The sequence below is a fragment of the Akebia trifoliata genome, chromosome 3 (assembly GCF_017979445.1).
Source record: "Akebia trifoliata isolate Shusen 1 chromosome 3, ASM1797944v1, whole genome shotgun sequence".
Classification (NCBI taxonomy): domain Eukaryota; kingdom Viridiplantae; phylum Streptophyta; class Magnoliopsida; order Ranunculales; family Lardizabalaceae; genus Akebia; species Akebia trifoliata.
The window spans coordinates 2,817,538-2,835,172 of NC_141377.1; the positions used below are offsets into that span (position 1 = coordinate 2,817,538).

The 17,635-nt window shown below is 36.5% G+C and overlaps 2 protein-coding genes and 1 long non-coding RNA gene across 6 annotated transcripts; 1 reads left to right on the forward strand and 2 right to left on the reverse strand.

The window, feature by feature from the left end:
• Window positions 1-573: 573 nt before the first annotated feature.
• Window positions 574-7,192, reverse strand: LOC147405526 (uncharacterized). Of its 3 annotated transcripts, XR_015175979.1 has the most exons (6): window positions 6,542-7,192; window positions 5,383-6,328; window positions 4,977-5,308; window positions 3,675-3,958; window positions 3,379-3,538; window positions 574-2,460 (listed from the first exon to the last, which is right to left on the reverse strand). It is a non-coding gene; the product is annotated as an uncharacterized LOC147405526 (long non-coding RNA). The 3 variants fall into 3 exon arrangements; XR_015175977.1 differs by lacking the exon at window positions 3,675-3,958 and having other exon boundaries at window positions 575-2,460; window positions 6,542-7,187; XR_015175978.1 differs by lacking the exon at window positions 3,675-3,958 and having other exon boundaries at window positions 576-2,441; window positions 6,542-7,186.
• LOC147405527 (putative multidrug resistance protein) lies at window positions 3,496-8,019 on the forward strand. Its single transcript, XM_086433281.1, has 3 exons — window positions 3,496-3,978; window positions 4,994-6,879; window positions 7,266-8,019. Exons 1-3 carry the CDS (start codon window positions 3,511-3,513, stop codon window positions 7,657-7,659), a joined length of 2,748 nt encoding a protein of 915 aa, XP_086289407.1. The 5' UTR covers window positions 3,496-3,510; the 3' UTR covers window positions 7,660-8,019.
• A 3,814-nt stretch (window positions 8,020-11,833) lies between these two features.
• Window positions 11,834-17,618, reverse strand: LOC147405528 (Transducin/WD40 repeat-like superfamily protein). 2 transcript variants are annotated; one of them, XM_086433282.1, is made up of 5 exons: window positions 17,269-17,618; window positions 17,032-17,150; window positions 15,140-15,321; window positions 14,842-15,037; window positions 11,834-13,118 (listed from the first exon to the last, which is right to left on the reverse strand). In XM_086433282.1, the coding sequence occupies exons 1-5, from the start codon at window positions 17,555-17,557 to the stop codon at window positions 12,096-12,098; spliced, it is 1,809 nt and encodes a 602-aa protein (XP_086289408.1). In that variant the 5' UTR covers window positions 17,558-17,618; the 3' UTR covers window positions 11,834-12,095. The 2 variants fall into 2 exon arrangements, with proteins under 2 accessions (XP_086289408.1, XP_086289409.1); XM_086433283.1 differs by having other exon boundaries at window positions 17,032-17,158; window positions 17,269-17,409.
• Window positions 17,619-17,635: the final 17 nt, after the last annotated feature.

Genomic DNA, 17,635 nt, shown 5'->3' on the forward strand with positions numbered 1-17,635 from the left:
AAGTAACATTTTTAATGAAAAAATAAATACCTAATAAACATAAATTTTCATAGAATAAATTACTAATCTATCTATAAAAAGTCATTGGTTTATCAATAAAAGATAAGTAATCTATGCCTTAACTCCTAAAATAATTCATAATAATAATTATAGAACTGAATCAAACCCTTGTACAATATATATATATATATATATTGTACAAGGGTTTGATTCAGTTCTATACAAGTTTGATCCGAGAACCGAACCAGATCGATCGGTTCTCCATTTTTGTAACCCAGAATAGAACCGCAACTTGTTCCAAACCGAATCAAACCAACCCAAAGCTATCGGTTTGGTTTGGTTCTCGATTTGAACCGGACGTTATTAAGTGTGATATGAGGTTCCAGCTTGAGGTCACTCCGGCACAACTCTTTTGTAAAATTAATTTCATATATATATATATATATATATGGAAAATAGAGAGAGAGTGAATAAGTGAATAATTATAATTTTAATAAAACTATTCAGACAGGCCACCTGACGGGCTTAGCCACCTAGAATAGCCCTATATATGAATTGGACCTAGCCCAGTCCAGACCAACAATTACATCGGCTTAATAACATTACCAAAACCCAGTCCACACCACCCCACTATTTTTTTTGGTGAATATTTGAGATACCCTTTTTAGCCAACACTATCAACACCTTTTGATCTCATTCTTCTTTAATAGACTAACAAAATGACTTAAATGCACTCTTCTTGAATCTATACCCAAAAACCCTTGATTTTTCCACAAAATCTGCCAACTTCAAGCTCTTCAATCTCTACAGTAATTATTTTTAACCCATTCAACTTCATTTTCAATCAATCGTTTCCAATTCACCTTACCGCTAGAAAAAACTCCCAATTTTTCATTAAGGTTTGAAGGTTGAAGATGGAACGGAAAAAATATATTTAATCAAAGAGTTGAAGATGACTGGTTTGGGGAAAGAAAAAAAATCAATTGTTTTTCGATACATGATGAAGATGAAATAATTTAGGACATTTTTCTTTACTCCATTAGAGAAGACCGAGGTCAACTCGGGCATGTCATCAAGTTAAAAACGTAGGGGTATCTCAAATATTCACAAAAAATGGAATATAACTAAACCATCATCAATTTTTGTGTGGCTGACAAAGGCATTGTTGGGCCTCATTTTCCTTATTAGTGAACAAAATATCATAACCAATGCACAGACATGCATCAATGGATGATAATTTAGAGACTAACCTGGCTTATCATCTCACTCATAGCTAATTCAATATTTCTTTTTTGATCTTTAACAGAAGGATTGTGTTGGGCTCGCACCGCAGAGAGGCAAACTTCTTGTATGCGCAGGAAATATTTAAGAGCTGTGTTAAGGCAAGATGCTGCGTCCCTTGATACTCGGGAGGGTACCTCGATGACATATCAAGTGGTTTCAAGTATTTCGACTGATGCTCTAACCATTCAGGGGGTTCTCAGCGAAAAGGTTCTTCTTCTTCTCCTTGAGATGGCATAACATGCTACATGACATACCAAGGTGTTAACCAACCAGCTACTCCAAAAGACCAATCTGTTGGAGAGGGGGAGAGGTATGAAATATAAGAAGGTCACGGGGTTTAACTTGAACTAGGGTAGTATGCAACACCCGAGAGGAGAGGAAAATATACATTCAACACTCGCCCTAACCCATAAGAGTGATAAGAATCAAACTTGTGACCTATGAGAACCTAACACTTTGATACCATGTTAACCAACCCACTACTTCAAAAGACTGATCTATTGGAGGGTGGCAGAACTATGAATAAAGAGGGTCACAGGGCTTAAGTTCGGGTATGACACACCCGAGAATGGAGGAAAATATACACTCAACACAAGGAAGCTTTGAATAAGAGCGATATCTATCTGACCATATGTGCCTCTTGAACCCATTCTTCTACAACTTGTTATGCTTCCACTCTTTCTATATTACAACATTTAACTAAAACTTTTGCCGATGCAGATTCCAAATTTCCTTATGAACATAGCAACATTCATATCTTCTCAAATGGTTGCGTTATATCTCTGTTGGAGACTGGCTGTCGTTACAATCCCAACACTCTTGTTGTTGATCGTTCCGGGGCTGATATATGGGAAGCTGTCAGCTGGGATAGGAAGAGAGATACAAGATGCTTATGGTGTTGCTGGTGGGATAGCCGAGCAGGCATTTTCATCCATCAGGACTGTACTTTCTTATGTTGGTGAGCATCGAACAAAGGAAAGCTTCTCGGCTGCATTGGAACAAAGTCTGGAACTTGGGATTAAACTAGGGTCGATGAAGGGATTGGCTATGGGAAGTGTAGGTATTGGCTTTGCAGTTTGGGCGTTTCAGGCTTGGTATGGGAGCATCTTAGTTACAGAGAAGGGGATCCGAGGTGGCAATGTTTTCACTGCGGGGGTCTGCATCATCGTTGGCGGACTGTAAGTTTTTGAAATAAAAATTACTATATAACAAATTAAGGAGAATAATTTTACTACATAGATATTAGAATTAAATTTTGCACACATGTAGGGGTGTGGCATCCATCAGGTAATTAAATGATCCTAACCATCACATCTAATCTCATTTGGAGAAAAAGTCAAAAGAGTAGACGGCTTGGATCATTCAATTGGGTTGATGGGTGGTTGTATCTCCAAGGAGAGACCCATTGCCTTGCTTGTGTGCAAGGTTTATCATATAAAGCTTTCCTCATGAAAATGAAAATGAAAATGAAGGATACAATGAAGAAAAATTAGGGCATAAAATGGGTTTGATTTTATCCGAAATCTGAGTGATCCAAATTTAGCAGATTTGGACCCTTGGAGTAGATCTAAATTAAAATATGGATCAAGTATGGGTTGATGTTCTTGATCTGAGTTGGATCCGTCCCGATATCCGCACTAGATCCTAATGAAATATTCTGTTTGAAAAAATATATATATATATATATATTTATGTTTTTTAAAATATCTTTTTTCTACTAATTAATATAACATGAATGTTATAAATAAAAGAATTATAATGGTAAAATAAAATTAGTATAGAAATTAGAAAAAGAAATATAGCAAAAAAAGATGTTGAAAACAGTCCAGAATTATCCAACCCAACCAATCCGAATAAAGTAATTCTGTCGGGTCGGATCAGGATTTAGTGAAAGCAAAATTATTCGGATATGTTTTAGCTAATAGGATTAGAGTAGATTCGGATAAGGATACATATCCGGATCAGAATAAAAAATTAGGATCTGAATATGGATGTACTCAGATCTGGCCCAAAGCCAACCCATTTTAAGTCCTAAAGAGAAATTGGTAACTAAATGCAATTTTTGGGTATTCAAGAAATTGAGCGATTACTTACAATAGAACAAGGAAATTCTGTGAATGATGAGTAACTTGTAATATTTGCTACTTCTACAGTGCTCTTGGGAGTTCCTTGATCAATGTGAAGTACTTCACTGAAGCGACCAGTGCTGCCTCTCTGATATTTGAGATGATTAATCGGATCCCAACCATAGACTCTGATGATCAACAAGGCAAAACCATGACAAATGTTAGAGGTGAATTAGAATTCAAGGATGTTGAATTCGCTTATCCATCGAGACCAACAACTATGGTATTAAAGAAATTAAATTTTAAAGTGATGCCAAGTCAGACCGTAGGATTGGTGGGTGGCAGCGGATCGGGTAAATCTACAGTTATCTCGTTGATCGAAAGATTCTACGATCCTCTTGGAGGAAAAGTTCTCTTGGATGAGATTGATATAAAAACACTTCAACTCAAATGGTTGCGGAGTCAAATGGGTCTAGTAAGCCAAGAGCCCATACTCTTCGCGACTTCAATTAAAGAGAATATATTGTTTGGGAAAGAGGGGGCTTCAATGGAAGAGATTGTTAGTGCATCTAAGGCTGCAAATGCGCACAATTTCATTGTTCAATTATCTGACGGTTATGATACACAAGTAAGTAACTAATTGTATAAAACTGTAAATCATTGGATATAAAATATAAATCATTGGACCCAAATATGTTTAACTTTTTAGAGGTGATGCAATGCATTAATGTAACCCAAACTTCAGCTTATAAAACAACTAGTTTTTGTTCTATCTATTCCACACAAACACACACACACACACACACACAAACACACACACACACACAAACTTGTACTAGAAGGAATATGGAACCCAAGAAGATTCCAAGAAAAAGAAAAAAAAGAACCCTAAAATCCCTTCTTGTTCTTGTTAGAGAGAATTCAGAATAGTATAAAACTTCCTACATGCACAAAAAGCAGTACGGGAAGGAAAGAAATTGTAGAATTGACAAAGAAAAACTATCTTCAGACTATGAGGAATAAGAAAATATGTTATTTTGATATAGATTTTTTTTTCCTTTTAGATTCGCAATGTTTATGGTTCATTGCATACTATATAGACTGGAAAAAACACAAAAACATGTTTCTAATTTTAGAGAGATGCATGAAAGTTTCCATTTCTCACCAACAGTCTTAATTCTTAATCTTACAAATTGCATGCAAGGACATGTATCTCTTGTCATTTATGTTAAGCAATGTTAGGTAATCAGTAAAAACTAATAACACCCACCAATTTTGTTTTTGTGGGTACTATTTTTAAGGTTTATGAAAACTAAAAAGAATAAAAGAAAAAAAAAAGTGCAAAGAAGTCATTGTTTTAACAAGAAAATGTGTCCCATGGTTTTATTCAAATAGTAAGACTCGAAAGAATCCTAGAATTTGAATTGTAAATTGTACTTGATTGTAAGACTTACACATGAATTTGGGAATTTTATCTAGAGAGATGTACACATAAGATCCGAATTATTTGGATCAAGATTTGATTCGAATTTACAATTTAAGTAGTGATTATAGGATTTTATGAAATGAAAGATTAAAAAATAAAATTGAAAAAAAGATCTTCAACAAGAGGACTTTTAGGCTTACTTTTCTATGTTTCTCAGGTCGGGCAATTTGGAATTCAGATGTCTGGAGGACAAAAACAAAGGATTGCCATTGCGAGGGCATTGCTGAAAAACCCGAGAATCCTTCTGCTTGATGAAGCTACAAGTGCATTGGATTCAAAGTCGGAGAAAGCCGTGCAAGATGCATTGGATCAAGCTTCTATAGGACGAACAACCATAATTGTGGCACATCGTCTCTCTACGCTCCGTAACGCCAACTTAATTGCTGTTATTCAGTCAGGACAAGTAGTCGAATGTGGTTCTCATGACCAACTTATACAAAATAAGCTCGGCCAATACTCCGCAATGTTACAACTGCAACAAACAGTTATGAGAGATGAAGATCCTTCTTTGACATCTAAAAAAAACAACAATGATATTTCTCTTACCTCTGATTCAAAACCCCAAAGCACTACTGAGCCATTAAATAAATCAAGCCCACATCAATTTTCCGATGGTGATGCCAAGGAAAACCAACACGAAGAAGATCATTCAAGTCCTCCATCTCTATGGCATTTGGTGCAAATGACAAGCCCTGAATGGAAGACAACATTAATGGGTTGCAGTGCGGCTCTTTGCTTCGGAGCCATTCAACCGTTTCATTCTTTCTGCATGGGTGCACTTCTCTCTACCTATTTTATCGGCAACAACAGTGAAATCAAATCTCAGACAAAAATATATTGTTATATTTTCATAATGTTTGCCATCTTCACTCTCATCACCAACATAATTCAACATTACAACTTTGGGGTTGTGGGAGAGCACTTAACAAAAAGGGTCAGAGAAGCAATGGTAGCAAAGATCTTGACATTTGAAGTCGAGTGGTTCGATCAAGAAGACAACACTAGTGGGGCCTTGTGTTCGAGACTCGCCACAGAAGCCAACATGGTGAGATCTCTCGTTTGTGATAGATTGTCGTTGTTGGCTCAGGTATTCTCCGCATCCATTATAGCAGTTACATTGGGCTTCGCATTGGCTTGGAGGCTCGCGATTCTAATTATTGCTCTGCAACCACTCATCATCGGATCATTCTATGCGAGAGGAGTTCTGATGAAAAGCATGTCAAAGAAAGTCTTGAAAGCACAGAGTAACAGTAGCAAATTAGCTAGTGAGGCCGTCGGTAACCATAGAACCGTCACTGCTTTCTCTTTTGAGGAGAAGATGATGGGTCTGTTTGAGGTAACATTAGAAGACCCAAAGAAGGAAAGCCGAAAGCAGTCTTGGTATGCAGGTCTTGGACTCTTTGTTTCACAATTCTTCACCGCGGCTAATACGGGACTAATTTTGTGGTATGGAGGGAGACTCTTATTCCATGGAGAGATCACATATGAACACCTGTTTCAAACATTTTTCATTTTAGTAACGACGGGAAGAGTTATAGCAGAAGGAGGAAGCATGACATCTGACCTATCGAAGGGCACCGATGCAATAAAATCAGTTTTTACAATTTTGGAAAGGAAGAGCAAAACGGATCCTAATGATCCAAAAGGGATAAAGCCAGAGAAGATAAACGGGGAAATAGAGCTGAAAGAGGTGGATTTTGCTTACCCATCAAGGCCTAAGCAAATAATCTTCATGGGTATGAGCCTCAAGGTTGAACCCGGAAGAGTTGTTGCATTGGTTGGTCAAAGTGGGTCTGGAAAATCCACCATTATCGGATTAATCGAGAGATTCTATGACCCATTGAAAGGTTTGGTAGAGATAGATGGAGTAGACATCAAAATGTATAATCTGAGAGCTTTGAGGTCACATATTGCATTGGTCAGCCAAGAACCTGCTCTCTTTGCTGGTACGATCCACGAAAACATCACCTATGGGAAAGAGAATGCAACAGAAGTTGAGATAATTAAAGCTGCAACTCTTGCCAATGCTCATGAATTCATAAGGTACCACTCAATCTGTTCCATCAATTGGTTTTACCATTTAAGAGCCATTATCTCCTATAAAATCTTTTTTTTAATATAAGTAAAGATAATTTTATTAAGGAAAGAAATGGTGGTCGAGATGACCAACCTTACAAAAGACAAATACACCACAAACAATAGCTAAGTCTCACTAAGATTACAGACTCTATCCCCCCTGACAAGAAAGTCCGTAAAAAAGATACCCTTAAACGACTTATGGAATCCAGACCAAAAAAACACCACCGCAAAAACCAAAATATAAAAGATCATGGGTCGATTTTACAAATTGTTTTCTTCAAAACTTGTACAAAGTTAACATTTTTATGCTTTTCTGTGGGTTGGTTTGTGACTTTGAAAAAAAAAAACAGTTGCCTGAAAAAAGGATACGCAACTTACTGCGGAGAAAGAGGCATGCAGCTGTCGGGAGGACAAAAACAAAGAATAGCTCTCGCCCGAGCTATCTTGAAAAACCCTGCAATATTGTTAATGGATGAGGCGACAAGCGCGTTGGACAGTAGATCTGAAAGCCTTATTCAAGATGCTATGGAGAAGATGATGCTTGGTAGGACATGCGTAGTTGTAGCTCATCGTTTATCAACAATTCAAAAATCAGACTCCATAGCAGTGATCGACAATGGAAGGATAGCAGAGGAGGGGTCCCATTGTGAACTACTTTCCAAAGGAGAGAAGGGCTTATATTACTCCCTTGTTAGACTCCAACAGAATGAAATCTCTGAAGTAAAGAGTCCCCAAACCCCATAAAAGTATTTTAAGTTTGACAAAGAAAGTTCAATGCATTGTAAAGCAATCTTACAAACAAATCAATATGTTGGCATGCTTATTACAAGTACCTTCGAAAAATGAAACTAAATCAATGCATTGTAAAGCAATCTTACAAAAAAATCTTTGTGCACCCAGAGCCCTGATTAGAACTTCTTGGCTTACAGAGAGCTCCTGCTTCTTATAGTGCATCCAAAATTGTAGGCATCCTGAAACTACAAATAATCGCATTCTTGCGATGCTCACCTCCTTTTAATTAATTTTATTTTTCTATAAAGGTTGTACAACTAAATTCTTCTGATTACTTTTCAATGAATATTTTCAAACATTGTTTCAAGTAAAGTAATAACCAGGATCCAAGCTATGGAAAATTCAGCTTTTGAAGGAAAAACATGATAAATTAAAGAAAAGCTGTAAAGAAAATGAAACATCAAAAATATCCAAAATTAAACTTTTTTGTTATTTAAAATGAGTCCTTGTACAATTTTATTTAATATCTCCATCAACATTCTTTTGAGTCTTCCTATCATTATTTTAGAACCTTCGACTTGAGATTAAAACTTCTAAAATATGATGCCTCAGTGACGAGTTTACTTTTAGAAGCAACTACTACACCTTGGGAAAGTCATTTTAGTTGATTTAAGCATATTTTTCTAGAAGTTTTATAAAGTTTTTACTTATTTAATTTTGATTGGACAAAAAATAAGTAGTAACTCAGCATCAGTTGTATTTTTTTAATACTACAAAGCTGAACCTATTCCATTGATCACAATCCCCAATAAATGGAATGGGAAAGAAATGTTGCCCACCAATATAAAATTTATGCCATCAGCTCATCTAAAGCTTTTAGGCATGGCTCGAGACAAAAGAAAATTGAGAAACAATATTCATCGAGTCGATCCTAAAGTTCCAAGGTAAGGATTTTATGATGATGAAGACAACAACAATGATGATGACGACGACAACGATGATGACGATGAATGACGACAATGTGATGAATGATGAATGACGAGGTTCATCATCATCGAAAACCTATCTTGAAGATTTTGTGTCACTAAACGAATCTTGTTCTTTTTTTCTATTTTGTCCAAAGCCATGCTCTTCAATTATTTTAAAATGAGTTTTTATATAATTTCACTACCTCAATCCAATTTTCTTTTGGATCTTCCACACATGATATAGAATCTTCAACTTGTATGTTCCATCTAATTAGGGAAGGGGCTGTAATTGATCTTTTTTTATTGTGCCCAAACCATCTCAATTGACTCTCGTAGTTTATCGTCTATTGGAGCTACTCTTACATTTTCTTGGTTCTAATTTAATCTTTTCTACAATGATATAGTTTAAGATTAAAAGTATGAAAGTTTCGGAAAACTAAAAGTTGCACATTCTTAGTTGGTCAAATATATGGGATGTAGGTTATGATTGTAAGGAAGTGGTTCATTTCTATGTTTTATTGATTAGGTTGGTTTTAACATTCGTCTTTTAATATTTTGGAGGATTTTCTCAATTTACATGTAGATTTCTTCATTCCTACCTATGATTTGTTTTTAACATTGTTAATAAGAAGTTTAGCCTTGTATTAGTTATCCCAGATTTGAATAAAGGATGAATTTCTTAAAGCTGACAACTTCTTGAAAATGCCAAATCATTTCACATGAGTAAAGAAGTCTATAATGCCAAAGTTAATGTCCATAGAGATTTTGAAATCATCATTAGCCAAGTATCAAAAATAAATAAACAAAATTATAAAATGGTAAAAATACAAAGAAAGGCAACTAACCTTTTGATGACTTGAAAGTGTACGCTCATGAAAACCTATAGAACAATTGAGTTGAGTTCAAGGATAAATTCAGGCCTATCTCAAATGATGTCTAATTGGGCACCATTTATTGTATGACTAAAAAAGAGGCAATTTTGGGTTATATATTAGTTGAACCATAGTTGAAAGTGGCTAACAACTAAGAATAAGTAAACCAAATAGAAAAAGAAGAATTATATTTTTCATTGTGATGCTCCTCTTTCCAGAACTAAATTCTTTTGATTATTTTTCATTAAATATTTTCAAACACAGTTTCAAGTAAACCAATGACCAGAATCCAAGCTACACCAATAATTTGCAAGAGAAATATGATCAATCTAAAGAAAAACTAGAAAGGAAACAAAACATCAAAAAAGGAAGGTAATCCATTTATAAGGAAAGCCACCGTAAACATTTGGATTCAGAAGTAGAAATTAAGTGACAAGTTATTACTAATGGGCTGCGGTGTGGCTCTTTGCTTCGGAGCCATTCAACTGTTTCATTCTTTCTGCATGGGTGCACTTCTCTCTACCTATTTTATCGGCAACAACAGTGAAATCAAATCTCAGACAAAAATTTATTGTTATATTTTCATAATGTTTGCTATCTTCACTATCATCACCAACATAATTCAACATTACAACTTTGAGGTTGTGGGAGAGCACCTAACAAAAATGGTGGTCAGAGAAGCAATGGTAGCAAAGATCTTGACATTTGAAGTCGAGTGGTTCGATCAAGAAGACAACACTAGTGGGGCCTTGTGTTCGAGACTCGCCACAGAAGCCAACATGGTGAGATCTCTCGTTTGTGATAGATTGTCGTTGTTGGCTCAGGTATTCTCCACATCCATTATAGCAGTTACATTGGGCTTCGCATTGGCTTGGAGGCTCGCGATTCTAATTATTGCTCTGCAACCACTCATCATCGGATCATTCTATGCGAGAGGAGTTCTGATGAAAAGCATGTCAAAGAAAGTCTTGAAAGCACAGAGTAACAGTAGCAAATTAGCTAGCGAGGCCGTCAGTAACCATAGAACCGCCGCTGCTTTCACTTTTAAGGAGAAGATGATGGGACTGTCTGAGGTAACATTAGAAGACCCAAAGAAGGAAAGCCAAAAGCAGTCTTGGTATGCAGGTCTTGGACTCTTTGTTTCACAATTCTTCACTGCAGCTAAGACGGGACTAATTTTGTGGTATGGAGGGAGACTCTTATTCCATGGAGAGATCACATATGAACACTGTTTCAAACATTTTTCATTTTAGTAACGATGGGAAGAGTTATAGCAGAAGGAGGAAGCATGACATCTGACCTATTGAAGGGCACCGCTGCAATAAAATCAGTTTTTACAATTTTGGAAAGGAAGAGCAAAACTGATCCTAAGGATCCATTGTGAACTACTTGCCAAAGGAGAGAAGCGCTTATATTACTCCCTTGTTAGACTCCAACAGAATGAAATCTAACTAAAGAGTCCCCAAACCCCCATAAAAGTATAAGTTTGACAAAGAAAGTTCAATGCATTGTAAAGCAATCTTACAAACAAATCAAGACCATGTCTATATGGAGTTACTATAGTTCTGATCAAGCTCCATTTCACATCAAAATATTAATCATTAGGTATGGAATCTAAACATTCAAGTAGGCATTTAGTTATCATAAAAATGTATTTAAGAACATTTATACTTTTTATCTCAAGTAATCAGATATTTTCCCCATGGTACCCACCCACAATTAATACACAGATAAGATACCTTCCCAAAAAAAAACAAAAACACAGATACGAAAAATAAAATAATTTCAGCAATAGAATGCATTTGCATCGATGATGAACCATGTGCTCCATTATTGCTTGTCTTGAGGAATCACAAAATAATTATTTCATGTACAATCAAGCAAACAAAAAATTGCAACTCTTATAAATAACCTGGCAATGATTTTAACAGTGACCACCTTCCTGGCTTTAGTAAGCTTAAACTGGGGGCTCTAGAAATCATGTAACTCATCTTTCAAGATGATAGAAAACACAGTACCATATCTCTGGACACTGAACTTAAGAAAAATGGTAAGAAGTAAGAACGATATTGTCATGCAACGTGATGCAGGGGGGAAAGAACTTGACCAATTGACTGATGTTTCAGTTTTCTCAATTGGTACTTGACTAGTTGACCATCCAAAAGAGAGCGTGGGGGAGCATAAACTTGTGTTTTTTCTAGAAGCATCTCTCTTGCTAATCCATTATAAAGATAGAGATAATACAATTAGAGAGCTGCTATTGGTACCCCAACTTTTACTTATGACACCCCAATTTTAAATTAGTTATCACAGCCCAATTAAAGATTGAAACACACTCTTCAAAAATGACAAAGGTTAGGCTCAAATGATAACCTCAACATTAAAACACTTGTCCAAACAATTTCAGTAGTTGTTTCCAATTTTGATTGGGTTCATACAAAATCCTAAACCAGAAAATAGAAATCTAGCAAAGAGAGAGAGAGAGAGCTTCTATTGACACCCCAACTTTTACTTACCATTCCCTTATTTTCTTTATTTTTAATTGGGGTGTAATAAGTAAAAGTTGGGGTGACCAATATCAGCTCTCTACAATTAAGCATTAGAATCATCATGTCCATATACAAACAATTCCATTCTTATCAGCAGTCGCTAAGGGCTTTCCCAGCCCACTCCATGAACAAGAAAGGACGGGAGCAGCGTGTTCTCTTAGAGTGCTGACTATATCCGCTCTTGATCTTGACCAAATATATACAGAACCATCAGCCGATCCTGCTGCTATATAGTTGTCATCCGCACTGATGCAAGAGCGGCTCCAATTAGATGCCAATCTGTTTCCATTTGCTCTTAATGTGCTATAAACTTCCAACGATTGCATGTCAAACAGATTATGCAAGTTGTCTCTCCCACTGGTTAACACAATGTTTCCGTTACCAGAAAGACAAAGAGATGTGATCGCAAGTGAATGTGCAGCAACTTCACTAAGTAACCTCCCTGACTTAATATCCCATAAACGAAGATTTCCATCTACGTGACCCGAACAAATGGTCTGTCCATCCATGCTAAAGCAAAGAGCATTACAGTTGCTATAGGAGATCATCGTGTTGACACAATAACCTCTCTGTAGATCCCAGACCTTTATGGTCCGATCATAGGCTGCACTCACTACATGGCGGCTTGAAACTCTGCTCGCATCTACTGCACATACTTTATCCGTGTGGCCCGTGAGAGTATGTCGGACACGGCCAGAACCCAAATCCCATACATACAAGTTGTTCGAGCTGCTTGCAGCGATAATAGATCTGTTATCATGGGTAATAGTTAGATCAAGAACAGAGCCAAGGCAACCAAGAAGAGTGCGGCTTAACGTGCCGGTGTTTGCATCCCATATTTTAATTGTTTGATCCTGTCCCCCACTAAGCAGCTTATCAGAGTTATGCTCAAATAATATGGACCCACAACCACCTTCATGGGCAGGGATCTTGTGTTTGCATGTAGTGGGTATGGTTGATTCTGCGAAGTTCTCAGCACCGGCTTCGAATTGGCGGACTACACCATCAACTTGTTGTCGTGCAAGTTGTTCTATGCTGCTGGCTTTCTGTTGACCCATCCGGTCCTCATAAATCGCATTAGCCTATAGGGTACAACAAAACTATTATTAACAACATACTTAGCAAATCATTTAACACAAGATAACCTAGGCAACTAATACAAAGATGCAAAAGATCATTTGGAGGGTCAAGAGAACAAACGTTAATACGAAAGATACTTAAAAAAAGTTAGTAAGAGATATAATACATGACCAAATAAGAGAAGAACACAAACAAACAAATGCATGAGATAATAAAGAGAAATCTGAAGAACAATGATGATATGGAGACAATAACATATAAAATATGAATTGGGATATTTTACCTGGCTCTCTAGTGTCCAGAGGAGATGAGTCCAGGGATAAATTTTAGCGAGGATGATCTTTTCACTATGGAGAACCTTCTAAAATGTTAGCCCATTCTGGCAGGTTGAAGATTCTTTGGAAGTTCACCTCCTTCGCTATTTGTTGGGGCTTGTGGAAAGAAAGGAATGGGCGCACATTTGTTGCACAATTTAATCATTAGAATTCTGGGTTTTTTTGTTCTTTTGGTATAAACAGTTTAAGGATTTTAGAGGGTTGTTTTTCGAAGACTTCTCGTTTAGATGGGATATTGTAAGTAGGGGGAGACTTTAATCTATATCTTCTCTGCTAAGGACTACTTGTCCTCTTATCAATAAATTTTTGCTTATCAGAAAAAAAAAAGAAAAAATATCAGCCCAGTTTAAACAACTTGAACCATGAAAAGTGACTCAAAGCTTTAGCAGTCAAACAGATGTCCCAGAATGCTTCAACTTTTTTTCCATTTCTGACGGGGCTTGAAGTTTCAAAACAGGTTGATTCTTGGTGTGGACAACTACTTTGATGAGCGGATCACCCTCACAAAAAATTAGCCCCAAACTCAAACTCTATATGGCCCCTACTGACCTGTGTGAAAAGTCGTGAAAAAGAACCATATCAACATATCCCAATTCAGATAATATTGAAGTTAGTAAAGTCTCCCTTCCCCTTCATGTCACGGTGATCAGATTTTTCAATTCACACTGCCGAATCCATCTTCTCCCAAAGCAAGGAATATTATCAAGAATCCAAACTCATTTCAAGACATTTGACAGAAGTTTTACACTGACTTCCAACATTATGCAACCCTTCTCCATCTGGCCTTGGATCATGATGACGGTGTACTGGAAAACATATTTCCAGAAAAGAGTAGCAGTCAACCTTTACCTGACCAGAGTTTGAAATTATTCAGAAGGGATACTGCTATTACTCATTATATATCAAAAACATTTTACATCCAAATTTGACTTATTTCCGAATTGGCAAGGTCACAAGAGATCTATATAATATAGTTACAACAGATTTTGCAGATATACCTGCCCTACCAAAATACGTTATTATTTCCAACAAAAAACACAAGCAAACCAATTGGCATCTCAATCTTGAGTAACAGATCTTCACCATCCCGTATATGCTCAGACCAACAGCCTTCATACATATACAAAAGTTACGAGAAAGCCTTTAGAGCATTTTTTTGGTCACCGACCATGTGGCCACATAATGAATATATAGAAGATATCATGTGAATACAATTATATCATAAAAGACATTTACTCCAAGGCAGAGTAATAGAATTACAATACTTCTGAAGGAATTAAAAATAAAATACATAATTATATGCATCTAACCACATAAAACAAGAAACAAAATGTTTTTGCTAATAGATTATAGAATCTGAATCTTAACTATGAATTGAAACATGAAATACCTCATTAAGCCATTCCGCATGCTGCATCTTTTCTAGCATCCAGCGATCAACCAACATCTTGTTGTCAGCTTCTGCATTGTTAGCTTTTAGTGTCATCTCTTCTAGTTGTGTTTTAAGTGCCTGGTTCTCGCTTACCATCAAGTCTAGAGCTTTTGTCTTTTCTTCTAAATTATCCTTTAATTGAGAGCATTCTTCCCTTCAACATGCACGTATGAGTGTCAATCATTTATTCAACACTCTAAAAATCATTAAGAGAAAACCTCACGTTCATGGCCATGATATAAAGAACAAACAAAACCTTGCTTGAGTAAGCTCTAGTTGCAGATCAGCAATTACTGCTTCTTTCTGTTCAACCGACGCTTTTGATGTTCTGCACTCAGCAACTTCTACCACAAGCTGCTCAGATAATCGAGCTTGAGCTTTGTAACATTGTTGAAGTTCAAGTTCAAGGTTCTCCGCTTTCTCTTTCCATTCCGATCCCTATCAAGAAATATCAATTCACCCGAAGATATTAAAAAAAAAAAAAAAAGAAGAAGAAGAAGAAGAAAAAAGACAATTCTACCAAGTGTTTTTTTCCTGATAAGTAGGTATAATTTGTATTACATAGAGCAATAATTAAGCCTAGTCTATCAGCAACCAACGTAAAAGCTATGACCTTTGAACAGGCCAACAAAGTATCTTGCACTGCATCCTTGAAAGATTTACAGAACAGCTAAAGAAATAAACTTAAAAGGAAATAATAATAATAATAATAATAATAAATATAAAATTAAAAGAAAAAGAAAAAAAAGAACAGTTTATCCTAGAAGAATATTAATGAACTATTCAAGAAAGGACCAAAATAGGCTGTCCAAAATCAAGCTCTTACCAAGGCTCTAAGAACACATTCACAGCCAATCATCATTGGAATCACCAATAACAATACAGATTATGGACAACTACCTAATATTGTAGCATACTCATGTTGGTCTAACACAAGCCTTCTTAGACACATTTTCAAGAATAAACACCAATCTGACACTACTGAATTGGTACACTCAAACTGTGGTTGTTCATTGAACTTTGGATTTCTTCTCGTAAGCAAAGAAAGTAAAGAGGAAATTGAACTCCAGTTGAAGGAAGAATTAGAGCAAATTTCCCTTGTGAGGATTTCTGTGTTTGTGTTCTGAGCTTTCGAAGCATGTGGAGACTCATAGGGTCATTTTTTTCGTACAAAAATAGATTGGAAGTCCATGAGATCTTGATCTCAGTCATCAGAAAAAATGTGGGCTATTGTTTTAGAACGTAAATTTCTCTTATGTTTTCATATTACAACTATCTGTTGGTGTCATAAAGAGCATAATTCTTTTTAAAATAGGAGAAGCCGCCTGGGGATTTTCATGACAATCAATATCTTTAAGGGTGGCTCTTGATCTAGGTTCAAGATCATTGGCTTCTCCTGAGGGATCGAGAGACAATATTGGCTTACCCAAGGCCCTAAGCTCAGCTCTTCGTTTGAAATCTTCCTCATCTAATCATGGAGATGGTTTTAGAGGGTTGTTTGCGATCTCAACTCTCAACCATGAACGGGTCTCATCTCTCAATCAATGTGAACAAAGCTGTTGTATAAAAGGAAATGGTATGATGTAGAGAAGTGATTCTAGTAGGACTTTAGAAGGCCTGAACGGGATAGTACTGTCTAAGGGGAGATTGATTGTGGAGTTATTTGGCCTCAAAACTCATTTTTCCCTCCACTCGTTTGGCTCAAAAAAATGATTTTCTTTGTGGATTTTATGGATACTCTAATCATAAAATGCATTAATGGCCAGATCCATGGAGGTGTCTCAATCTCTTTTAGTTGTTTCCATTTGTCCCCTTCAATTAAGGGAATTTCCCAAACTTTTGGAAAAATTTGGGGAATTTTTTAGACTATGATCACAATAAACATATTTGTCAAGCTCCCAATCAAGTTCCAGATAGTTGGTCTGTTTGGATCTTCATTCTTGTGCCTAAAAAACCCAAATAATAATAATAATAATAATAATAATAATGTTTTTTGGGTGATCCAAACAGGCCCTCACTGATTAGACAAAGTTTTGGTCAATTTGATCAGCTAAAATCGTAAATTCTCAACACCCAAAAACCCCCAATTTACAATCGAACAAAATGCAAGTTTTAAATAAAAACCCTAGTTCTTCGATAGAAACGTACATGAGAAGCGAGAGGCTTTGAAAGAGCAGTAAAAGCGGGAGAGTGAGCGCCTTCTTCAAGCAGATGCCGCTTTCGCAGAGCCTTCAAAGCGTGTTTTATAGCTGCATTTGCGAGTTCATCTGGACTCCTGAAATTCAACAACTTTAGATCAAATTTTGAACAAAAAATCCAGATTTAATCCAAGAAACAGAAAATCATTGAAGTGCAGTTATTCTTGTGATCATTTAGAATACTTACATGGTTGATTAAACCTGTCTTCTTCGATGAAACAAACAATTGCAGATTTTAGGGTTTCGATGCGATCCCTTCTTTTTGGGGAAATTGAGATGAACAGAGTACAGCTGTTGAAGGAGTCTCGAAGGAGACAGAACAGAGTTCTTACTTCGTAGTTTATCGAATCGAGGACTCGAATATGATGAAGAGTAATCTCAACCCGGGTTCGAGTCGATTCGGACCTCAAAATTTTATTCGAATCCGGTCCGTTTAGTAAATGGGAGGCTTCCAAGTTTGGCCCGACCCTAAACATGAATCGGGCCTAGCCTGACACCACACTTATTAAGTGTTTTAAACTCGTCCGAGACTGAGACGTATAACCCGAGTTAAC